Source organism: Monodon monoceros, unplaced genomic scaffold (genome assembly GCF_005190385.1).
Source record: "Monodon monoceros isolate NGI ecotype Baffin Bay Population unplaced genomic scaffold, NGI_Narwhal_1 Super_Scaffold_5, whole genome shotgun sequence".
Lineage (NCBI taxonomy): Eukaryota > Metazoa > Chordata > Mammalia > Artiodactyla > Monodontidae > Monodon > Monodon monoceros.
Window position 1 is genome coordinate 89,195,888 of NW_021703782.1, and position 26,232 is coordinate 89,222,119.

Sequence of the window (26,232 nt, forward strand, 5' to 3'; positions counted from 1 at the left end):
ATAAAAGGTGACAAGTTAAGCTGGTTGAAACAAATACAAATCTTCAAAATGTCCTAGAAAATTAGTACCTGAACTATAGTGACATATGAAAATATTTAAAGAATGTCACATGAAAAATATAAATCCCAAATGGTACATGTCCACTGTGTATAACTTTGAAATGATTTATATAAATATATTAACAAAGACCAGAATAGTGAATTAAGAGAAGAGGAAGGGACTTGCCCTTTGAGTGGCAACTACGTGCCAAGCGCTTTATGTGTTATGGTATTAATAATTTAGAGTCAGGAAGGCCTGGGTTTGAGCCTTGGCTCTGCCATTACTAACTAAATGACCTAGGGAAATGTACTTAATCTCTCTAAATTTCCTCATCTATAATATTATCTTCCAAATTTTGAAAATTTCCTAGAATCCAGGTCCTGAGGATGCATCACTGAAGAAGACTAGCACAATCCTACCCTTATTCTGTTTACAGTCTATCAAAATAACAATAATCCAATTGTACAAAATGTATTTGTTGCACACCTATCATATGTCAAACAAAATTCTAGGCAATGATGAAACAGCAATGAACAAGGAAGAAAAGGCCCATATTCTCATGGACCTTACATTCTAGTGGGGTGAGGGGAGACACAATAATTACACACATACGTTAAAAAAAAAATTAATGTAAATGCTATGCAAAATATTAAAATAGGACAATGTGATAGAAAGTATCTGTGTAGCTACCTGAGATTAGTTGATCTTCCTTCTATGAAGGAAGTGGGATTGCTGGATCATATGGTAGTTCTATTTTTAAAATTTTTTGAGGAATCTTCATACTCTTTTCCATAGTGGCTGCACCAACTTACATTCCCACCAACAGTGCACAAGCATTCTCTTTTCTCCACATCCCCACCATCACTTATCTCATCTTTCTGATGACAGTCAATTTTAACAGATGTGAGGTAATATCTCATTGTAGTTTTGACTTGAATTTCCCTGGTGATTGGTGATTTTAAGCATTTTTTCATGTACCTGTTGGCCATCTGTATGTCTTTTGAAAAATGTCTATTCAGTTCCTCTGCTCATTTTAAAATCAGATTGTTTGCTGTACAGAAGCTTTTTAGACTGATGTAGTCCAACTTGTCCATTTTTGCTTTTGTTACTTGTGCTTTTGATGTCATATCCCAAAATCATTGCCAAGACCAATGTCAAGGAGATTTTCTCCCTATGTTTTTGTCTAGGAGTTTTATGGCTTTGGGTCTTACACTTAAGTCTTTAATCCATTTCAAGTTAATTTTTGTGAGTGGTATAAGATAAGGGTCCCATTTCATTCTTTTACATGGGATTATCCAGTTTTCCCAAATCATTTATTGAAGAAGCTATCCTTTACCCATTGAGTATTCTTGGCTCCCTTGTCAAATATTAGTTTACTATGTATGCATGGGCTCTGGATTTTGTTCCAGTGGACCATGTGTCTATTTTAATGCCAGTCCCATACTGTTTAATTACTATAGCTTTGTAGTATAGTTTGAAATCAGGAACTGTGATGCCTCCAGCTTTTTTCCTGTTTCTCAGGATGTCTTGGCTAGTTGGGGTCTTGGTGCTTCCATACAAATTTCAGGATTGTTTTTCTATTTCTGTTAAAAATGCCATTGCAATTTTGATAGGAATTGCACTGAAGCTATAGATAGCTTTGGGTAGCATGGACATTTTAATACTAATTCTCCTGACCTATGAACATGGCTTATCTTTCCATTTACTTGTGTCTTCTTCAATTTCTTTCATCAAAGTTTTAGAGTGTTCAATGTACCGATCTTTCACCTCCTTGGTTAAATTTATTCTTAAGTATTTTATCATTTTTGATGCTATTGTAAATAGTACCATTTTATTTCTTTTTCAGATATTTTGTTTTTAGTGTATAGAAACACAACACCAATTTCTGCATGTTGATTTTTTTAGCCTGCAACTTTAGGAATTTGTTTATTAGTTCTGACAGTTTTTTGGTGGAGTCTTTAGGATTTCCTTATATATAAGATCATGTTATCTGCAAATGGAGATAATTTTACTTCTTCCTTTCTGACTTTGATGCCTTTTATGCCTTTTTGTTGCCTGACTGCTCTGGCTAACACTTCCAGTACTATATTGAATAGGACTGGTGAGAATGGACACCCTTGTCTTGTTCCTGACGTTAGAGAAAAAGCTTTCAACATTTCACTGTTGAGAATGATGTTAGCTGTGAGCTTATAATATATGGCCTTTATTATGTTGAGGTACATTCTTTATATACTCCATCATGAAAGAATGTTAAATTTTGTCAGATGCTTTTTCTGCACGTATTGTGATGATTATATAATTTTTCCTTCATTTTATTAATGTGGTGTATCACATTTATTGATTTGCGTATATTGAACCATCCTTGCAACCCAGGGATAAATCCCACTTGATAATGGTGTATGATCCATTTAATGTGCTACTGAATTCGGTTTGCTAGTATTTTGTTAATAATTTTTGCATCTGTATTCATCAGGGATATTGGCCTATAGTTTTTTGCTGTTGTTGTTTTGGTTTGGTTTTTTCCTTTATAGTGTCCTTATCTGGCTTTGGTATCAGGATAACGCTGGCAGAGACCACACTTTTAAGTACTACATTATAATGCCCCACAAAATCCCAATGAAATAGGTACTAATATCATCCCCATTTCAGAAATGAGAAAACTAGACAGCATGGAGAGTAAGGAAATTAGACATCAAGAAGAGTAGGAGATTTAAGATTTAAATCCAGATACTCTAACTCAAGAGCCTAGCCTCTTCACCACTTAGCCAACCTAACTTCCCTGCCTCTGACTTCTCAACTGACAAGAGGATTAAAGAAAATGATGTGGTATCATATTTAACATAGTACCCAGTTTAAGTACTCAGAGGCATATTATCATTAGCTCTCTTATTTAATCCTTACATACTATTCAAGATAAGAAAACTGAGACTGAGTGAAATTAAGTACTTGGCTTACACAGCTAAGAAACGGCCTAGTTTAGAATTTGAACCCAGGTTTATCTGACACCAAAGTCCACCCCATACTCTTTGCTTTAGTGGAGCTTTTCAATCTTCCTGGGTTTTTTGAGTGTTTTTGTTTTTGGAGGGAAAAATACTTTCTTCAAGATAAAATATTACCTAAAATTACTAGGTAGTCCATCAAAGAAGTGTTTCTATGGTTGAATTTTGAGGATAACTATGGGTTATGGGAAGCAGGGAAACAAATATGAATACTATGAGCACCAGCTTAGTCCTTCTCCACACCTGATACATCCTAGGGAACTCTTAGTATCTATCACCTGGAGAACAGAGAGCTTGACCACCACTGACTGTTCCAAACAACCATGTTGGAAGAAACTGGAGAAAAGAAGTTTAAGTTGTTTTTATTAAATCCTTTATAAAGTTTAGACTTTTCAGTTGTAAAGAAAAGATCCTGCAATTAGGCTAAAATACCAACTATTGTTCAGTTCTGAAACACACATTTTGCTTTCACTACAAGCATCCTCCCCAGTGCATAATTAGGTGTGGCTATCTTCCTTTTACTCAAAGCACTCTGCAAAATATTCAGTCCAAATACACGTATGCATTTCAAATTGAATTTGGAGGAGCCAAGTCAATTTATAAAATTTCTTATTAAAAGGTCTATGTATGGGACTTCCCTGGTGGCGCAGTAGCTAAGAATCCACCTGCCAATGCAGGGGACACAGGTTCAAGCCCTGGTCCGGCTTGACCACAACAACTGAGCCTACGCTCTAAAGCCCGCAAACCACAACTACTGAGCCCACATGCCACAACTACTGAAGCCCGTGCACCTAGAGCCCGTGCTCTGCAACAAGAGAAGCCACCACAATGAAAAGCTCGCGTGCCACAACGAAGAGTAGCCCCTGCTCACCGCAACTAGAGAAAGCCCGCGCCCCTGCTCACCGCAACTAGAGAAAGCCCGCGCGCAGCAATGAAGACCCAACACAGCCAAAAATAAATAAATAAAATAAATAAATTTATACACGAAAAAAGGTCTATATATGTCCTAAAATTATTTTCAAACTCTTTAAAAGGGAGATCCAAAAAGTTATACATGTTGATTGTTTTTAAAAACAGGAAGGGGTAATACAGGAAAGCCCTAAGAAATAAAAGTGACCCATAATCCCACTACCTTGTGAGCAACTTGGCATAGTTCTTTTCAGTCTTGCTTTCTACGTAGACATACTTAAACACAGTTTAACAAAAGTGATACCAAACTTCCATTTCCTTATCAAGCAAAAAATAAAACTAGTTAACATTTAACATTAAGCACAATAGCAAACGCTATCTGATGTGCTTTACATGTACTGATTCAATCAATGCTTACATCTCTGTGAGGTAGATACTGTTACTACCCTCATCTTACAGATTAAAAACCTGAAATTTGAAAAGGTTAAGAATTTTCCCAAGGTCACAAAGGCAGTAAGTTGCCTCTCAGTCACTACACAGCCTCCTTCCTCCCAGGATTACGTTAAGAATCAGGGGAGGCGTGGCAAGTCCCACGGCTGAGTGCTCCCAGAGCTGGGGCCTGCTCCCCACATACACCTAAAGGAGCTGCAGGGGCCATGGGCATAGGCAGAGAACCTTGCAGGATCTTACTTCCCAGGCCGGAGGTTGGGCCCAAGCTCCTATGGTGGGGGCTCCGAGTCCAAACCGCTGGACGAACAGAGAACCTCAGAGCCCAGGGAATGTCAATCGGAGTGAAGCCTCCCAAAGGTCCTCATCTCAGCACCAAGACCCAGCTCAATCTAACTGCCTGCGAACTCCAGTGCTGGATGTCTCAGGCCAAACAACCAGTAAGACAGGAACACAGCACCACCCATCAAAAAAAAAAAAAAAAAAGAAAAGAAAAGAAATGACAAAAAAAATATGTTACAGACAAAGGAGCAAGGTAAAAACCTACGAGACCAAATAAATGAAGACAAAATAGGGAACCTACCTGAAAAAGAATTCAGAGTAGTGATAGTAAAGATGATACAAAGTCTTGGAAACAGAATGGAGAAAATACAAGAAACATTTAACAAGTATCTAAAAGAACTACAGAGCAAACAATGATGAACAACACAATCACTGAAATTAAAAATATTCTAGAAGGAATAAATAGCAGAATAACTAGGGCAGAAGAACAGATAAGTGAGCTGGAAGATAAAATGGTGGAAATAACTGCCAGGGAGCAGAATAAAGAAAAAAGAATGAAAAGAATTGAGGACAGTCTCAGAGACATTTGAGACAATATTAAATGTACCAACATTAGAATTATAGGGGTCCCAGAAGAAGAAGAGAGGGCTTCCCTGGTGGCGCAGTGGTTGAGAGTCCGCCTGCCGATGCAGGGGACGCGAGTTCGTGCACTGGTCCGGGAAGATCCCACATGCCGCGGAGCGGCTAGGCCCGTGAGCCATGGCCGCTGAGCCTGCGTGTCCAGAGCCTGTGCTCTGCAATGGGTGAGGCCACAACAGTGAGAGGCCCACATACCGCAAAAAAAAAAAAAAAAAAAAAGAAGGGAAATAGAAAGGGTCTGAGAAAATATTGGAAGAGATTATAGTCAAAAACTTCCCTAACATGGGAAAGGAAATAGTCAATCAAGTCCAGGAAGCACAGAGAGTCCAATACAGGATAAATGCACAGAGAAACACGCCAAGACACATATTAATTAAACTGTCAAAAATTAAATACAAAGAAAAAATATCAAAAGCAGCAAGGGAAAAGCAACAAATAACATGCAAGGGAATCCCCATAAGGTTATCAGCTGATTTTTCAGCATAAACTCAGTAAACCAGAAGGGATGACAGGACATATTTAAAGTGATGAAAGGGAAAAACCTACAACCAAGATTACTCTACCCAGCAAGGATATCATTCAGATTCGACCAAGAAATTAAAACCTTTACAGACAAGCAAAAGTTAAGAGAATTCAGCAACACCAAGCCAGCTTTACAACAAATGCTAAAGGAAATTCTCTAGCCAGGAAACACAAGAGAAGGAAAAGATCTACAAAAACAAACCTGAAACAATTAAGAAAATGGTAACAGGAACATACATATCAATAATTACCTTAAATGTAAATGGATTAAATGCTCCAACCAAAAGACACAGACTGGCTGAATGGATACAAAAACAAGACCCGTACATATGCTGATTACAAGAGACCCGCTTCAGACCTAGGGACACATACAGACTGAAAGTGAGGGGATGGAAAAAGATATTCCACGCAAATGGAAATTGAAAGAAAGCTGGAATAGCAATTCTCATATCAGACAAAATAGACTTTAAAATAAAGACTATTACAAGAGACAAAGAAGGACACTACATAATGATCAAGGGATCAATCCAAGAAGAAGATAAAACAATTGTAAATATTTATGCACCCAACACAGGAGTACCTCAATACATAAGGCAAATGCTAACAGCCATAAAAGGGGAAATTGACAGTAACACAACAAAAGTAGGGGACTTGAACACTCCACTTTCACCAATGGCCAGATCATCGAAAATAAATAAGGAAACACAAGCTTAAATGACACATTAAACAAGATGGACTCGACTGATATTTATAGGACATTCCAACCAAAAGAAACAGAATATACTTTCTTCTGAAGTGCTCATGGAACATTCTCCAGGATAGACCATACCTTGGGTCACAAATCAAGCCTTGGTAAATTTAAGAAAACTGAAATCATATCAAGTATCTTTTCTGACCACAACGCTATGAGACTAGGTATCAATTACAAGAAAAAATCTGTAGAAAATACAAATACATGAAGGCTAAACAATAGGCTACTAAATAACCAAGAGATCACTGAAGAAATCAAAGAGGAAATCAAAAAAATACCTAGAAACAAACGACAACGAAAACACGACAACCCAAAACCTATGGGACGCAGCAAAAGCAGTTCTAAGCGGGAAGTACAATTCTACCTCAAGAAACAAGAAACATCTCAAATAAACAACCTAATCTTACACCTAAAGCATTAGATAAAGAAGAACAACAAAAAAAAAACCCCAAAGTTAGCAGAAGGAGAGAAATCATAAAGATCATATCAGAAATAAGTGAAAAAGAAATGAAAGAAACGATAGCAAATATCAATAAAACTAAAAGCTGGTTCTTTGAGAAGATAAACAAGATTGATAAACCATTAGCGAGACTAATCAAGAAAAAAAGGGAGAAGAATCAAATCAGCAGAATTAGAAATGAGAAAGAAGAAGTAACAACTGACACTACAGAAATACAAAGGATCATGAGAGACTACTACAAGCAACTATATGCCAATAAAATGGACAACCTGGAAAAACTGGACAAATTCTTAGAAAAACACAACCTTCCGAGACTGAACCAGGAAGAAATAGAAAATATAAACAGACCAATCACAAGCACTGAAATTGAAACTGTGATTAAAAATCTTCCTACAAACAAAAGCCCAAGACGAGATGGCTTCACAGGCAAATTCTATCAAACATTTACAGAAGAGCTAACACCTATCCTTCTAAAACTCTTCCAAAATATAGCAGAGGGAGATGGAGAAAACTATAAGACATTGATGAAAGAAGTTAAAGATGATACAAACAGATGGAGAGATATACCATGTTCTTGGATTGGAAGAATCAACATAGTGAAAATGACCATATTACCCAAAGCAATCTACAGATTCAATGCAATCCCCATCAAACTACCAATGGCATTTTTCACAGAACTAGAACAAAAAATCGCACAATTTGTATGGAAACACAAAAGACCCCGAATAGCCAAAGCAATCGTTTTTGCGGTACGCGGGCCTCTCACTGTTGTAGCCTCTCCCGTTGTGGAGCACAGGCTCCGGACGCACAGGATCAGCAGCCACGGCTCACGGGCCCAGCTGTGGGGGGATCCTCCTGGACCAGGGCACGAACCTGTGTCCCCTGCATCGGCAGGCGGACTCTCAACCACTGCGCCACCAGGGAAGCCCCGCCAAAGCAATCTTGAGAAAGAAAAACAGAGCTGGAGGAATTCAGCCTATAATACAAAGCTACAGTAATCAAGACAGTATAGTACTGGCACAAAAACAGAAATATAGATCAATGGAACAGGATAGAAAACCCAGAGATAAACCCAGGCACATATGGTCACCTTATCTTTGATAAAGGAGTTAAGAATATACAATGGAGAAAAGACAGACTCTTCAGTAAGTGGTGCTGGGAAAACTGGACAGCTACATGTAAAAGAATGAAAATAGAACACTCCCTAACACCATACACAAAAATAAACTCAAAATGGATTAAAGACCTAAATGTAAGGCCAAGCACTATCAAACTCCTAGAGCAAAACACAGGCAGAACACTCTGTGACATAAATCACAGCAAGATCCTTTTTGACCCACCTCCTAGAGAAATGGAAATAAAAACAAAAATAAACAAATGGGACCTAATGAAACTTCAAAGCTTTTGCACAGCAAAGGAAAACATAAACAAGATGAAAAGACAACCCTCAGAATGGGAGAAAATATTTGCAAATGAAGTAACTGACAAAGGATTAACCTCCAAAATTTCACAAGCAGCTCATGCAGCTCAATAACAAAAAAACAAACAACCCAATCCAAAAATGGTCAGAAGACCTTAATAGACATTTCTCCAAAGAAGATATACAGATTGCCAACAAAGACATGAAAGAATGCTCAACATCATTAATCATTAGAGAAATGCAAATCAAAACTACAATGAGCTATCATCTCACACTGGTCATAATGGCCATCATCAAAAAATCTAGAAACAATAAATGCTGGAGAGGGTGTGGAGAAAAGGGAACTCCCTTGCACTGTTGGTGGGAATGTAAATTGATACAGCCACTATGGAGAATGGTATGGAGTTTCCTTAAAAAACTACAAATAGAACTACCATACAACCCAGCAATCCCACTACTGGGCATATACCCTGAGAAAACCATAATTCAAGAAGAGTCATGTACCAAAATGTTCATTGCAGCTCTATTTACAATAGCCAGGACATGGAAGCAACCTAAGTGCCCATCAACAGATGAATGGATAAAGAAGATGTGACACATATATACAATGGAATATTACTCAGCCATAAAAAGAAACGAAACTGAGTTATTTGTAGTGAGTTGGATGGACCCAGAGTCTGTCATACAGAGTGAAGTAAGTCAGAAAGAGAAAAACAAATACCATATGCTAACACATATATATGGAATCTTAAAAAAAAAATGGTTCTGATGAACCTAGGGGCAGGACAGGAATAAAGACGCAGATGTAGAGAATGGACTTGAGGACACGGGGAGGGGGAAGGGTAAGCTGGGACGAAGTACGAGAGTGGCATGGACATACATACACTACCAAATGTAAAACAGATAGCTAGTGGGAAGCAGCCGCGTAACACAGGGAGATCAGCTTTGTGCTATGTGACCACCTAGAGGGGTGGGATAGGGAGGGTGGGAGGGAGATGCAAGAGGGAGGGGATATGGGGATATATGTATACATATAGCTGATTCACTCTGTTATACAGCAGAAACTAACACAACATTGTAAAGCAATTATACTCCAATAAAGACGTTAAAAAAAAAATCAGGAGACTGACAGCTGGTAAAATTGCCTTGAATGTGCCAAATAAAATTTTAGCTATTATTCTGTAAAAATAGGAGGCATATTAAATTGGGAGTCACAACCTAGAGTTGCCCTAACACCAGAGTGTAGAGAATGTCTGAATGAACTGGAAAAGAGGGCAGAGAAGGTATCCCATGGGGAAGAAAGAGGATCTGATATATTGAAGAACTCTCCTGTGGAATAAAAGAGTAAGAACCCGGACCTACTTGATACCTTCTAACAAAGGGTGTCAAGAAGTTCTCATTGCCAACAAAGTATAGCCTAGCAGTTAAGAGCATGAATTCTGGCGTCACTCTGCCTGGGTTGGAGTTCTGGCTCTGTCATATGATTATATAGCAAGTTTTCTAACCTTTCTGTGACTCAGTGTTCTCATCTGTAAAAACAGGAGTAATAACAGTACCCATCTCATAAGGTCATTGTGGAGAATAAATTAGTATATGTAAATAAAGTACTTAGAATAGTGTCTGGTATTTAGTAAGCATTACATAATGATTAGATATTGCCCTTTTCACATTTCTAGAATCTCTGTTCTTTCCTCATGTTTGTGATGTTATTTTTATTTTCTAGAATAACTGACAGTAATCTCTTGATTGAAATGGATTATCTTAGTTTACTTATTTTGTGGGAAGAAAGCAAGTGAAGACCCAGGGAGAAAAAAAAAAATGGTAGGCCAGATAAAAGAACAAAGCTTTAATTCCCTGGGACCTGAAAAACAAGGGAGTCAGCCCAGGACAGAGAAGTTCATCCCTGGGCTTAACTCATTAGTAAATTCTCAAAATTATTAGACAGAAAAATCAGCTAATCAGCTATAGCAACCAGTATAGAAGAAAACACACCAAATCATGAGGAGGTCTTTAAAAGCAGGAAAAAGGGCACTTTCACTCTCTTTATACACTATTTATGTGTTTTTCCTTTGCAATTAAAAACACATATATTCACATACACAAACCAGCAGAGTCCCATATGTATTCATCTCCAACTTAGTGAGACAAAGATCCTAAGAAGCTTCCAGGACAACGCAAAGAGAAATGGGAAGATAGGGGAGCTACCCTGGAGATTAATTAAAGGGTCTGTATTACAGCGAGTGAAGTAAATCTATCACAGACAGGAAAAGACTAGTGGGTGGTAGAATAACATTCCACACCAGGGTGGAGCTGTGTGGCAGATAGCCCTCTTCCCTTCCTTGGATAAAAGCATTGTACGACTGGGAGTGGGAATTTTGACAGGAAGAATAAAGTGATTATTAAAGAAGGTGGGGAGCTGCTCTGTAGAAAATGTGCTTGCGACTTAGCCCAGGGCTTTTAAAAAATCATCTGAATTAGGAAATATACAACAAATGAGTGTATAGAACATGTATGTATACCATTTAAAGAAATGAAAGGAAGAGATAACAAACCTACCACCAAGCTTAAGAAAATATTAGCAGCACCTCTGACAACCCATGCGCCCTGGGGGCCCCTCCCTTTCTACATCACCCCCTCATCCCCTGCCCCAGAGGAAACCACTGCTCTGATTTTGTGCTCATCATTCCCTTATTATAACTATTGCACATGTTATATCCTTAAATGATGTATGGTTTTGTTCTGCCTGTTTTGAATCTTTAATTTTTTTTCTTAACATTATGCTTTTGAGATTCATCCATATTGATAATTATAGCTATGGTTTATTCATTTCACTGCTGCATAGTATCTCGTATGAACTTAGCACATTTTATTTAAACATCCTACTGCTAAAAGACGTTTGGGTAGTTTCCAGTTTGGAGCCATTAGAAGTAAAAAGACTATCAACATTCCAATCTATGTCTCTAATACACGTGCAGAATTTTCTCTAGGGGTATGGATTTAACAGTGAAATTCCTGGGCCTTAGGTAATACCCACCTTGAACTTTATCACATCAAACTGTTTTCCAAAACTGTTGTACTATTGACATTTCCACCAACTCCACATTCCTCACCAACACTTGTTCTCACTGCAGCTTTAACTTGTACTTCACTGACTTCTAATAAAGTTGAGCATCTTTTCACATATCTTTTAGACATCTGTTTCCTCTTCTACAAGATGAGTATTCATTTTACCAATTTTTAATGGGTAATCTTATTTTTGATTCATTGGAGTCCTTTATTTATCCTGGGTGCTACCAATCATTTGTTGGTTATTTGTGTTGCAATCATATTCTCCCACTTTAAGGCTTATCCTTTCAACTTTGATGAACAAAGATTCTCCATTTTTTTTTAAATTTATTATATTTTTACTTTTGGTTGCATTGGGTCTTTGTTGCGGTGCGCGGGCTTCTCATTGTGGTGGCTTCTCTTGTTGTGGCGCATGGGTTTAGGTGGTCCGCGGCATGTGGGATCTTCCCAGACCAGGGCTCAAACCCGTGTCCCCTGCATTGGCAGGCAGATTCTTAACCACTGTGCCAACAGGGAAGTCCAATTCTCCATTTTAATGGAGCAAATGTATTAATTTTTGCTTAGGGTTTATACTTTCAGTGTATTAAGAAATCTTTTCCCACCGTGAGGTGGTGAAGATATTGCCCAATTTTTTTCCCTAAAAGTGTTTTAAGTTTTTTACTTTCATATTGATATTTTTAATCCATTTGGAATTGGGATTCAATATCATGTGTTTCTATTCAGATAACCAATTGTTCCCATTTTTTAAAAAGTTCTTCCTTTCCCCACTGACGAGCAGTGCCAATTCTGTGAATTATCAAGTTTCTGTATACATGTGGATCTGTTTCTAGATTCTCTACTCTGTTTCACTAGTCTATTTGTCCATCTCTGTTCTTAGACCCACATTGTCTTAATCACTCTAGCTTTATAATAAGACTTGAAATCTGGTAGAGCAAGTCCACCCACCTTGTTTCTCTTCTGGCTATTCTTGGCTATTTGCTCTTTCATACAAATTTTAGAATTACTTTTATCAAATTCTACTAAAAAAAATCCTGTTGAAATTTTCATTGGAATTGCATTAAATTTACATATCAATAGGGGAAATTGATATGTAAATAATATCAAGTCAATCTAGCCAGGAGCATGGTACTTTTCTCCCATTTATTTAGCTCTACTTTGGCTTTCCATAAAATTTTTAAATTTTCTTCATGAAGTTTGGCCTCTCTTTTGTTATACACATATATACACATATTTTGCTGTCAGTTTTATTCTAACTGGTATCATGTTTTAGGACGACTTTTCTGTTTGTTATTAATGTAGAAAGAAAAGCAGTTGACTTTAGAAGCCTACATTCAATGAACTTACTAAACTTCCTAACTTTTATAATTTATTTGTAGACTCCAGTTTTCTATGTAGATAATTATATTTTGATTTTTCCTTTCCTACCTTTATACCTTTTGCTTCTTGTCTTGTTCCACTGGTTACGATTTATAGTACAATTGAATAGAAGCTATGAGAGCAGATATCCCTCCTCTCGCTTCTAGTTTAAAGGAAATGTTTTTGGGTTTTTTTTTTTTTTTGCGGTACGCGGGCCTCTCATTGCTGTGGCCTCTCCCGCTGCAGAGCGCAGGCTCCGGACGTGCAGGCTCAGCGGCCATGGCTCACGGGCCCAGCTGCTCCACGGCATGTGGGATCTTCCCAGACCAGGGCACGAACCCGTGTCCCCTGCATCGACAGGCGGACTCTCAACCACTGCGCCACCAGGGAAGCCCCGGAAATGTTTATTTTAAATTTGACTTGTTGCTGTGATGTTAACTATAGGTTTTCTGTAGGTACTCTTTATCAGGTTAAGGAAGTTTTCTTCTATTACTAGTTTACTATGTGCTCCTTATCATGATTAGAAGTTGAATTTAACTGAAGCTATTCTGCATCTATTGCTAAGAACATGTATCTCTTCTAATATGTAAACGCAGAAAATTGTATATATATATTTGTCTAATACTGATGCTGCATTCCTAGAATAAGGCCATTGAACCCAGAACTTTTTACCTGGAGAGTCAGAAGAGGTTAAATGATATCAGAGTAGAAACTCTGCTTAAAACTGACTAAGCTGTACAAGGCTAGCCCTACTTGTTCACCTCAAGACCCTGTCTCCTCGATGGCATTGTTGCTGACTCATCCACACCTGCTCTGAGCTCTTAGAGCATTTACTATGGATGATGTTCATCTGACACTTGCCATGTGCTATTCTGTACCTGCCCCGTCTCCCAACTAGAATACAACTCCCACAGAGTAGCAACTAGAAAGCTTACAACAAATGCTTGCCTGAAAAGCTTAAACTTATTCTTGTGGATATGGTGGCAAAACATGAGTTGGATAATAATGCCGTATCCTTAGAAAATAAGACTCCTGGACGTGAGTTTTCTAGAGAGCTGCACTTTAATCCACTGACACTCACTAAAACTTAAAAATCATTCTAAACTGTATTTCACACTTAACTGCTTTGTGAGTGTTCTGGCCATGCTTTATATATTTCTTGACTTTAAGCATAAGTTAACTTTTTTGCTGTTGAGTACAGTTAATCATTAGGAATATCAGTTATAATAATGCTAAAGATACAGCTGTGGACACATACTGTGTGGAATGCAGAACCTCAGCTATGGCTCTGAATGAGTCTTTAACAGGGAAGGAAAAGAAAAAAAAAAAGCTGGCATTTTCCCCCTTTGGCATTGACCTCTAGTTAACTCTCGGCAGCCAATTCACGTTTCCTCCTCCACTCTCCTACTCTCTCACCCCAGAATTACACAATGCAGAACTCTAGGATACATTTTTAGCAGTGATACTGTGAAAAGTTACCATTTCTCCAGATTACAACAACCTTCCAGCTTGTTTTTCCACTGTGGACTCTCTTCTCTGTACCTACTACTGGCTGACCTCATCACCGCCCCTAATCTCTAGGGAGAACAAATATGGTGTAGCTAACAGCACAGACTCTGGGACCAGGCTGCCTGGATTCAAACTCCAGTTCTACATTTACAGGTGAAAGTCCCACTACAAGTCACTTAACCTCATTATTCCTCAGTTTCCTCATTCATATAATGAGAATAAACATATCTCTCCCTCACAAGATTGTTATGAGAATTAAATGAATTAATATGTATAAAGTGCTTAGAACACGGCCTAGCGCATAGTAAGCATTATATCTGGATTGTTAAAAAAAAGAAAAATGGATAAAATACCACTCTCTTAACTCTCTCTCTTAAAACTACTCCAGTATTTTTCATTTTGTGTTGTGGTTGTGTTGGTGGTGGTAGTGGTATTCTTTTGTGGGAGGGGCAGTGCAGACATCACTAACTAATCCTCAACTCATCCCACCTGTCAGTGCTTCTTTCAGACCTGGAAGGGAAGGAGGATGGGGAGTGGCAAGGTTATTCATTCACTGTTCTGTTAGCCAGGCTAAAATGAGCACAGGTGAAGAAAATGGGGCTGTTTATTTAATCAGCATAACAGGAATCTAGGGACATGTACGACTGCTGTTTTCAAATAATCTGCAGGGCTGGGATGGAGAACAGATAGCATTGGAAATTCTATGCAATAGCTACAGGCTCCCCATCACTGAGCATGTTTAAGCAGGGGACTGGTGACCAGGTGTCAAGGATGCTGTAAGAATTTTTAAATTTAGCATCAGATAACCTTTAAGATTCCTTCTACCTGTAAAATCTTGGCAATGCTAAAGTGAAGCATCAAGATGTTAACAGTCTTGTTGTGAGTCACACATCCAACGAGCTCCTGAAGGCACAGAATTCTTCACTTCCCACAGTGCTTAGCACATCACAACAGATCTAGGTGAGGAATTCCAGCCCGGAGGCTGCGTAAACTCGGCTCACAGTAACAAAAACTTCTCTAAAGCTACGCGCATCAATTAGCTGATTCCAGACTTCTGTTGGGACCAATAAATTCAATAAAGCATACATTCCCAAATGGGATTTGGCAAAAAGATGTGTACCCGAATTAACTATCAGACGGTCCTTCACTTCACCCTTCCGAGGCCGGACAAAAGCCAGCTGAAGTGAGCAGACAGGTTAAGGGGAAGGGGCCGGGTGGCCCGTGGTGAACGGGCGACTGGCGAGCCGACTCACACTCCGGGGAAAGGGACAAAGGCCTAGGGGAGAGGAGAGCACGCTGGACTTGGAGGCCGGCAGCAACACCCCAGCCAGACTGGCCACGGTCCGGGTTTGGACTGGAGGTGCAAAGGTGTGCGGGCAGTGGGTTAAAGAGCGGCAGCGAGGAAGGCCCCTAAGCTCCAACGGAGCCCCCGCGGGGGTCCCCTCTGCCCCCGGGGAGCTGGCCTCGGGGAGCCGGGGGCCACCGGAGCTGCAGCCCCGAGGAGGATCCTGTGGGGAGGCAGGGCGGCGCACCTGTGGCCGGCACTCAGGTCCGCACGGGGCTCCCCGCCCCGCAGCCTCCGCTGCTGCTCAGCCCACTTGGCCCCGCAGCCGGATTTCGGATGGTCCCTACTCCCGCCGCCTCAACCAAGGCCAGTCCTCAAGCCCCAGACAGGCGGTCCGACACTGACGCCGGAGTCCTGGCGCGGAATGTGGGGCAGCGGCTGCCTCCCGCCCGGCCCGGCCCCTGCCGCGAGAGCGACCGCCGCCATCGCGGGCCGCGGCCGGAGGGAGACGCAGGGGCCGCGCGCGCGCGCCGCTTTACCTGAGAAACCAGCGGGAGCAGCGTCTGCTCCACTGAGCGAGTTTTGATCTCGAGTCCGGAGTCGAAGGCGAGGCCAAACGGGCCGGAGCCGTGCACTGCCCCGGCGGCGGCACCGCCGGCCGGGCCCGGAGAGGCGGCCATGGCCCTCAGCCCGTCGCGGAGGCCGGACGCCGTACCGCTGCCGACCCGCCACCCGCCAGCTTGCTTGCGCTCGGCAGCTGCGATGCACCCGCGCCGCCCGAGGCGCCACCCCGCTGGGCCCGCCCCCAGCACGGGCCCGCTCACTCTCCGCCTCCACGCGCCCCAGTCTGAAGTCCGCCCTGCAGCCCCACCCCCTAACCCGGGCCCCGCCCCTTCTGTCCTCTGTCCCCAGTCCCCATCCTGTCTCTCTCAGATCATTCCTTAGTGGGTTCCACACACGCCCCGCCCCCTCTAGAACAGAGAAACAAGATACCTGAGGGCGTCCCACAGCCACGTGGCCTCTTACCAGGGCAAAGACATCCATGCCCAGCGAAGCTTCCCATGCTCCCCAGAAGTGGCTCGTCCTAACTCCGAATTCCCCGCGATTACTGGAAGCTGCGCTGGGATTGAAACTAACTGGTAGACCGGGGCCAGAGTCAAGCCTATAGGGAAGGGCTTTTACCGTAAGACGGGAATTCTACAGGTTATAGTCTTTCTGGAGCTTCTCGAGAAGGTCCCATTTCCCCCTTCCACCCTGCTCTTTTCCTAACCGTATCTTTCTCACAATTTCAGCTGGACTGAAGATGAAGCTTTTGATAATGCAATCATTTAAGGAGTATCTGGGTACCCGGCAAGAAAACAGTGATTTGGGTATCTTCAGGCTACTGTTCAGAATTACTCTTCAAAAGGAAATTAAATAGAACATATGGAAAAACTTCACCTCTGCTCAACACTATTACTTTTTAAAACTACTTTTGCCCTCGTGCCTAGCGCAGAGCAGTTTCTCAACAGCTGTTCAGTAACGGAAGATCATTAGTGTGTAACTCTGACTAAACTCACTTAAGGGTAAGGCTAAGAATCAAGGAGCCCCTGTGTGATGGAGATGGGAGAACTGGACACCTGTGACCCTAAAGTTTCCAGAAGCAAACCCAGGGGAGGCTGACAGAAGCACACACCCTGTGAAAGGGTCCTAGGCTTACGCAACAGACTGAGAAGCATGAAGAAATATTTTGTGAACTAGCATATTTGCCAATAAGAAACTATCAAGAGTAGAAAACAATCTGAATCTGAGCCTGGCTAGCCCACCCCTTACACCTTTGCCAGGATCATTTTCTCCATCTATAATGTCAGATTGATGAGCTTAATACCACACCAGCTCGAGGTGTCAGAAAGCTCTTTCCCAAGCACTGTTGAGATGTGTTTTAAAATACCTCCACTTGGGGTTCAGCTCCATCTGCTACTGCTGCATCGATTATCTTTGCTATTGAAGATAGCCATACCTTAGGTTTGTTTTCTTCATGCAAAACATGTGGTTCTTTTATCCAACTTTCTTTTCATTTTTGTTTTGTTTTTTTTTTGTTGTTGTTGTTGTTGTTTTGAGGTACACAGGCCTCTCACTGCTGTGGCCTCTCCCGTTGCAGAGCACAGGCTCCGGACGCGCGGGCTCAGCGGCCATGGCTCACGGGCCCAGCTGCTCCGCGGCATGTGGGATCTTCCCGGACTGGGACACAAACCCGTGTCCCCTGCATCGGCAGGCGGACTCTCAACCACTGCGCTACCAGGGAAGCCCTCTTCAAATGAAAGCCCTCAAATGAAAAGAAATGAAACTTTCTTTTCATTTGAGTCTCACTCCCCAGCCACCCACCTCATCACTTCCTTATCTACCACAAAGCCACCTTCCCCTGGGCTCTGAGGGCTCCAGCCTTAGCCTTGGACCCTTTCACCTCTTTAAGGTGCTCAGTACCCACTCCACAGGTACATCTTCCCTTATGTAAGTTGCCCATATTTCATAAAAATTCAGTGTCGGCACTGGTGTCAAAGAAAAGGTAAGATATAAGGCCTAAGAGATGGATATATTTGTGAAAGTTTGACTTCACTGAAGACCAAATTTCTCCACAGAAATGAGACTAAGTTTACCACCTGATTCATTCAACACAGTAATTTTATTTCAAAATATAAATATTTTACATTTACAAAGATGTTACATCAGTCGGTTGTCAAAGCAAGTTAAAGCTAAGAAACAGAGTTTGTGAGAATAAAGATGTGTTGTTGTATTTGAATAATCTTTTTTTTACCTTCAAACCATCTCTACTTTGCCTGAGAATGCAAAGATGATACATTTTCCAGAAGTTACATAAGCAATTAAAACTATATATCCAATCTTGGTTTCAAAATCAAATGGTATTTGAAATACACTCCAATCACCTAGACAAGTGGCACTGCAAAGCACAAAGAAGGGTTTTCTTTGGGATAACTACAATTGGAGTTACACTTTCTCGGTCACTGCCATAAAAAATAGTATTTGATAAGAAGCCAAAATGATGTTTAAGATCTGCTTCCATACCTTTCATAGTAAAATATGAAGCTAGAAGAAAAAGTAAGAAACCAGGTGTGGAGTAAAGAATTCTGGACTTGGAGTCAGAAGCTCTGCAACTGAATTCTGGCTCCATCATTTTGTGGTATAAACTTAAGGGGAAAATCACAAAAACCTTTCTGAGCCTCCAGTGCCTCATCTGATAATACTTACACCTGCCTGTCTCACAGGGTTGGTATGAAAGCATTCTGAAAACTATAAAGTGCCACACAAAAAAGCATTATTAAAATGTAATATCAATATATCACCACTGTATTTGCACACTAATTGATCTTTGAAAAACTTTCAAAACTAAAACACAAATACTGATTCTACACACCATAGGTAGAAAAGAATCTCTATACTTGATGTATAGCTCTGAATGGCAAATACGTTTTCTTTCTGGCATCTCACTAAACTTTGACATATATTACGGTTTACATGGTGGATGCACCATTCAGAATTCCATTAGGGATGTCTTCTAAAAGACTTGTAAACTTTTGAGAGCCATGTTTCCCAAAGGACACGGAGTCCTTTGAGCTGCTCTGAGAAAAGGAGGATGGGGCGCAGTTTAAGGTCAAATAAGTCTCGTAAACACAGTCTTTGTCCCCTTATAAATTCACAATATATAAGAGCACATTAAAAACTCTTCGAAGTCCTACAGAAAGGAAACAAACTCAGCATTCCTCAATTTTAACTGAGCTTGGAGTCCCCACCCCCCCCCACCCCACATACACTTTTGTTCTCTTGTAACATCTAATAACATCCCTTGCAACTACTGCTATAAGGAACACATTTTTCCAAAAGCTACTCAACTACAAGAGAAAGGGAAGAGAAGTAGAACAATGGGCTGAGAGAAAAAAACTTACTCTGCTCTGAATTGTTACTGACTGGTCAGAAAAGACACTTTAACCTGTGGATTTGTTTCCTTCTCTAGAAAATGACAGGATCACCTAATTAGATAAGGCTCATCTGGCACAGAATTCCTATGACTCCAGGATGCAGGCAGAACATCTTGATTTGTAATTCTCTTGATTATTTTTGAACTACCAAAAAAATTAACTGTTCAGTGGTTTCACATAGCATTCATATTTTTTGCAGATCCTCAATAAGTTAATGAAATGAATATATTTTAATGGCAAAATGGGTAAAGACAAGAAATACATAAAAAAACAAAGAAATACTTGTTCTTGGCGGGAACTAGCATTTGGAAGTATGTTGCCAGAGGCTATAGTTCTACTGCGAAATGCCTAGTCTAATACTTTTGTAAGGATCTTGGAAGACCCTTAGAGGAGACTGTAGGGGTTTTCCTATAAACCTTGAGGTTGAAAGCTCTGGATAACTCACCTAAAATTACTTTGCTCTAATCTAACCCCTCATAGCCTGAATTTCTGAGCATTTCTTGCTCAGTAGTGACACGTCCTGAAGCTCTAAATACAACCAAAGTGGGAACTAGGGGTACTAGCAAGTCCTGATGGGTCACAATGGGTTCTTGTTAAGACAAAGGTTAGCCAGAGGACCTCATGTGCAAGCCCTTTAATGGAATAAACGGCTATTTCCAAAGCTACTTAGTTTGTTTAAGTAACACTTCTTGGGTATCAAGAGTCAATTTGCACCAGTCTCAGAAGTCAAGGGAAAACTCTGCCAGCTAACCACCTCTAATGGAAATGCGTGTTAAGAATCCTTGCAAACTTAAGAATAAATAAAATTGGTATCTAAGGCAGTCTGGCAGAGATCACTTCCAGAAACAGAGAGTGTGATAGGAATTTTGGAACTGAAGCTGGACTTACATGACATGGAGTTTATCTGAAAATCCCGTGCGTCGTTCTCAGAAAAGAGAGGAACATACTGTGTGGGGAGATCTTATCCCCTCCATTCAGTTTACAATTGAGTAGTGAATGTGACCTTCAAACTCATCTTTAATAAAGCTATAAAATGCAGGACATTGTGACAGGATTTCTGTACTATGTTTTTGCTGAAGCTACTTCTACTTCATCAATGCATTATCTGTTCCTAAGGAAGCTTCTTTCTGGGTCAAATCCTGAGAATCACCTTTGAGACTTGAGCTTGAAACTCCTACTTTTTCATATCATTTGATCTCAATGCCTTATGAAGATCTGTAAAACCTCCTCACTGTATCTGAGGGGGCATGTTCTCTCTGTTTCTGAGGGTTCCAGGAAGACCTCCCCCACCTGCAGGGACTTCAAGTCCTTAGGCTGTTGCTGGAGTACTGGGGCAGTTCAAGTTTCCTGACAGGACTGGGGAGTGCTCTGGGGCACCTCTGCTCCTGATACTTCAGGGTGATACTACATCATTGCTAATTTTGGCAGCTCTAAACTATTCTCTTAGGGCTCAGAGTCCCCCTCTAAGGACCTGGTATTCACACTAATAATTATGACCAGCAAGAGCCATATATTACCTCAAATTTATATTTTTGCAATATCACTTTACAGAGCTAAAAGCATTTTGGAAGAACGTAATTTGTATATGCACACTAACTTACTGTGCATAGTATTTGCCTCTCATAAATATGTGCTCATCACAGCTGTAAACTTACCAGTATACCATTAACAAAAACAAACCTGATTTCTTTCTTAATACTTTTAATGCAAAATTTTTAATTTTAGCAATACACATGATCTGGCTAAGATTTAAGGTGAGAGAAGGCCTTCTTATGAATTATCCCCTACAGCACCCTGTACAGTGCCTGGCATAGAACCTAGAGTCTGGCAAACTCTCAACCAATGTTCTACTGAATGAATGAATGAACAAGTGATTAAAGAAAAGAATGAGTTACTTAGTGCCACTTAGTGCCAAATGTAACACTTGGTGGAATACCAGATTGTAATTGTTGAAGGATTCACAGGAAATATATGAGATCTGTACAGTCTACTCTACAGACAGAGACCTCAAGGTAGCCTCTTTCCTAGATGGAGTTTTTCTGAAGTAATATCAGAATAAATTTAAAGTAATTATCATTAACTATGCTTCTTAATGAGAAGATGTTTTAGAAAAATATGATTTCTACTTTTAAATGTTTTCCAAAAATGAAATCTTTGTTACTTAAGAACTCTTTCTCCTCCATACTCCTTTGGGGGCAGAGAAAGAGCCTGAAGATTGTTTTACACAGTGGAAAGGGCACAAAGCTAAGAGCTGGGTTCCAGTCCCAGCCCTGTCATTAACCCTAGGACAAGTCTATGCGATAGAACAGGACACCTATTCTACCTCATAGCACTGGAAAAATTGTGTAAGATATTAAAAGAAACACTACAATATAGCAGAGTTGGCAGAGTGTGGAGTCAGAAAGATCTGAGGTCAAATTTTACTAAACTTCACGACTTTTGAGTTGGTCACTTTTCTGAACCTTACCTTCCCCATCTGTGTGAAACTGTTGCAAAATAATGTGAAGCTATATGAAAGCTGATGTGAAGTGCTTGTGAAATAATATGTGCAAAAAGACTTTGTCAAATGTAGAGCACTATGCTGGTTATTGTGATATCTGAGATATTTTAAAAGTCATAATTTAATTCAACAAGCATTCATCTAGAGTCTATGTGCGGGCTTCCCTGGTGGCGCAGTGGTTGAGAGTCCACCTGCCGATGCAGGGGACATGGGTTCGTGCCCCGGTCCGGGAAGATCCCACATGCCGCGGAGCGGCTGGGCCCGTGAGCCATGGCCGCTGAGCCTGCAAGTCTGGAGCCTGTGCTCTGCAACGGGAGAGGCCACAGCAGTGAGAGGCCCGCGTACCGCAAAAAAAATAAAAAAAATAAAAAAGAGTCTATGTGCAAGGCACTGTGCTAAGTAATGGGAAAATACTACACAGATATAAAATTTTACTGCTAATAAAACTAATTGGTCAAATTCCAAATAGTGAAACAGGGATACTTTTAATGATCAGAGCACTGCTGCCCCTGAGAGTTTTTTCTTAAAACATTTGGAAAGAAAAACATTACAACATGAATTCTATCATACTGTTACCATTAATAGCAGCTTAATAAGTATTTAATTTCAATGTGGTCAGCCAAGTTTAAAAAATTTGGCAATAGAGCAGTAGCGGATGGAGGGAGAAGGGGAGGAAGAGCTTCGGTCTTTCTGTGGTCTCCTGTGGTTGTAACATACAACTAACTGAACTTCAAATAAGCCACCTGCCCTTACACTGAAGATTTGCTCTTCCTTACAGAGAGGACCATACACTGTGGAAGAAGGGAGAAGACTCATTTTTCCCGCTCAAGCAACTACATTCTCAAAAGTGAAAGCCCTCTTCATGGAAAAGTGACTGTCACAGAAAAGTTTAAAGACAGATTTCTTAAAACAGGAGAAAACTACACTGTATACAGCAGGTAGTTTAGGACTCTTTAAAAAACTTTATAAATACATATTGTAATATACATAACCAAAGTGGAAAAATTTCAAGCCATGGTACCAGTTTATAAACTGAAACTTTTCAAGCCATCTGAGCAACAGTTAAGTGAGTAAACCACATTTCTGAGCTCCAAAGCTGTGCTTTAAAATGCAAAGCACAGCAAGTCCTCTCTTGTCCGGGCATTCTGTATGGAAGGCTAGGAGGCTTCTGCTTCTTTTCCTGGGCTCTGTTTGCCAGGTACAGCTGAAAGGATAGGAGGCCACAGCTGAGCTAAACTCATAGTCAAGGTTGAATTTCCTAGAGAAATCACTGTGGTTTAGAAACCAAGTCAGTCTACTGAAGGCTTCAGATCTTCAGAAATGTCACGGAAAGTCCTTTAAGAAGAAACACAGAATGATTAGTTTTGCTTTCGGAAAAGGGGAAATAATAAAACCACAGAGTAGGAGGGGAGGAAGGGAGGGAGGGAGGGAGGGAGGAAGGAAGGAAAGAAAAATAGCATCTAACCAGTAATTCACTGCCACAGAATATCTCATTTTTGTAATTTGAGAGCCTTGATGAGGTTATGTAGTCACTGTTTTTTTCCTGATATTTTCACTGAGTATTGTTTCAAAGTCTGATAGCTGTCTCTCAATCTTTAGTAACAAGAACTCCAGTTTTTTGGAGGGTCCATCCAAAAGACTATTTCCCCAGACTCTCTTGAAACTAATGACCATGTGACTAAGATCTGGCCAATTCGAAGTGTTGAGTGACTTCTGGGCAGTGTACTTAAAAGAGAAGAGTAATCTTCAATCCTTCCCCCTTCTTGCTGACTGGAAAGTAGACACAATGATGTTAAAGAGAAAATCACTAAGAGACCAAAGATTAAACGTTAGCAGGATAACTTTTATTGCAAAATAGGAAAACTGACCCAGCAATGTCCAAGCTCTGAGGATTGTGGTTCAGCGCAGGAGAAATGGGGTAGGTCTTCTCAACAGATGACCTTGTACTTGTACCGTCTCTAACCTACATCAAGCAAGCCAAGTAAATGTAGCTAATTGGCAGGCAATATCTGGGTTGGTTGGAGGTGGTCGGCTGCATCTTTGTGGTGCCTACCTTAGGACTATAATAGTTAGTTGGCCTTTGCTACATAATTTTTATGCCCAAGCTAGGATGATATCACCCAGCCAGGTCTGCATCTGTGTTGGCAGCCACATGGCCAGGTCAGAGTTTATCAATGAACATGAGCTCAAGCACCCATCTTAGATGAAAAGACCTCACACCAAGGCTGGCGTTAAGGTGGGGCAAAGCTTGGCATGGATGTTTGTGGAACAGACACACTAGTCCTGATCTGCCTGCCTCTGCACTTCTTACACCCAAGAGAGAAATAAACTTCTGGCTCATTTAAGTCACTGTTATTTTAAGTTCTACTGATGGTGGATTTTTTTGAGTTTGTTTTTTGGTTATAATACAGGCAAATCTATCTTAACCGATACAGATATGAAGCACAAGTTTATTACCATCCTTTTAGATAGAGGTTGCCTTGCTCCTTTACAACAATATCACCAATTAGGAGGGTTCAACAGGCAGGGCAGAGGTAAATTAAAGACTAACCCTTTAGCACAATGTCGGAAGTACTTTAATGTCAAGAGGGGTACAGGTAAAATGTTACAGAAAAAAGATTACATTCAAGGATGCTCAGTTATCTCAAGGCTCCTTCACTGCATGAGGCCCTACATCTGAAGGAACAGCTTTGAGGAAGGGGTAAGCTTCCTGGCTATGGTTCCTGTGGCTCTGAAAGGGTTTATATGTGACATGACTGAACCCCATGTTGAATATATGCTGATAGGTCAAAGAATTGGGATGAATTTCTTTCCTTAAATATTTTTATTTATACCTGCAGAAAAATTCCCCCAAACTAAGGTTTATACAGACACAAATGTTTTATATATATATATATTAATATCCATCTATCTCTACATCCATCAAATCAGGGTTTCTCAACAGCAGCACTGTGGACCATTTTGTGCATTGTAAGATGTTTAGCAGCATCCCTGCCTCCACCTACTACAGCTGTGATGATGAACATGTCTCTAGACATTGCCAAACGCCCCCTGAGGGGAGCAAAATCACACCCTCCTCCCAGAACCATTGCACTAGATAGCTATCTACCCATTTATTTATATATCTATTTTTCACAGTCTCACCTAAATTTTTGTTTCTACATTTATGTATAGGCAAAGCTGGCTACAAGTTGCCTCAGACTATATGAATTTCAAGTAGCACTTAATTCTGGGAAGCCCTGGAAAACCTTTAAAACCAATAACCAAAAACTTGTCAATATTTCAAAGCATTTTCCAACACCCAAAACGGTTTGTAAACTCATTCTTTGATATCTTTTCAACTTTCTAAGATACCTGCGAATTTGAATCTCTAACTCTTCAATTCCCTAAATTATGAATGAAAATTTCTGCCTCAGGGCAAAGATGCATGAAATAACATTGGCCACTGCTTTCTGTTGACAAGTAAGCTTAGCTGTGACCTTGAAATTCATACCTGCTATTCAATTCTGCCTCCAGGCCAAGAAAGTCTCCAGAAGGACTCAGAAGAAAGAAAACAAAGTGAAGCAATCTAAGAAAACAGTTGCTAAGTGTTTTCTATCTCAACAGAAATAAAATGGAGGCCAGGGGGTGGGGGGGGGAGGGGGGGTAGGGGGGGGGGGGGGGGTGGGTAATGTGTGTGTAAAACCCTATAGAAGTAACACTGATCTTAACTGAACCTCAATTATCTCCTGGAAAACAAACTCCATAAGCTAGAGATAGAGAAATAATTTCTTTCTGGCCTCATCAAAAGGCACAGTACTAACTAATCTGCAGGACTCATAAATCTGTAACTCTCTAGATTAGGAAGAAACAAAGGAATAAATATTGCATTGACAGTATTTCCTTCTTGCTTTCTTTAATTTTTTTTTTATTTTTAATTTTTTTTTTGGCCTCGATGTGCAACTTTCGGGATCTTAATTCGCCAACCAGGGATTGAACCCAGGCCCTCGGCAGTGAAAGTGTCGAGTCCTAACCACTGGACTGCCAGGGAATTTCCTTAACAGTATTTCTAAAAATGGCAAATGTTCTACCTAA

General features: G+C 40.5%; 2 protein-coding genes across 4 annotated transcripts in view; both read right to left on the reverse strand.

Annotated features, from left to right (window-relative positions):
- The window catches only part of CTNNAL1 (catenin alpha like 1), a 125,669-nt gene extending 109,175 nt beyond the window's left edge, over positions 1-16,494 (reverse strand). The window contains exon 1 of one of the 2 annotated variants that reach the window (XM_029202769.1): positions 16,224-16,494. In XM_029202769.1, the coding sequence (XP_029058602.1) occupies positions 16,224-16,364 (141 nt within the window). In that variant the 5' untranslated portion in view covers positions 16,365-16,494. The remainder of the gene's footprint in view (positions 1-16,223) is intronic. The other variant, XM_029202770.1, reaches the window with a different exon arrangement.
- A 3,012-nt stretch (positions 16,495-19,506) lies between these two features.
- Positions 19,507-26,232, reverse strand: part of TMEM245 (transmembrane protein 245) — a 102,532-nt gene continuing 95,806 nt past the window's right edge. For both annotated transcript variants that reach the window (XM_029203038.1, XM_029203036.1), the window contains one exon: positions 19,507-23,493. In XM_029203038.1, coding sequence (XP_029058871.1) covers positions 23,448-23,493 — 46 coding nt within the window. In that variant the 3' untranslated portion in view covers positions 19,507-23,447. The remainder of the gene's footprint in view (positions 23,494-26,232) is intronic.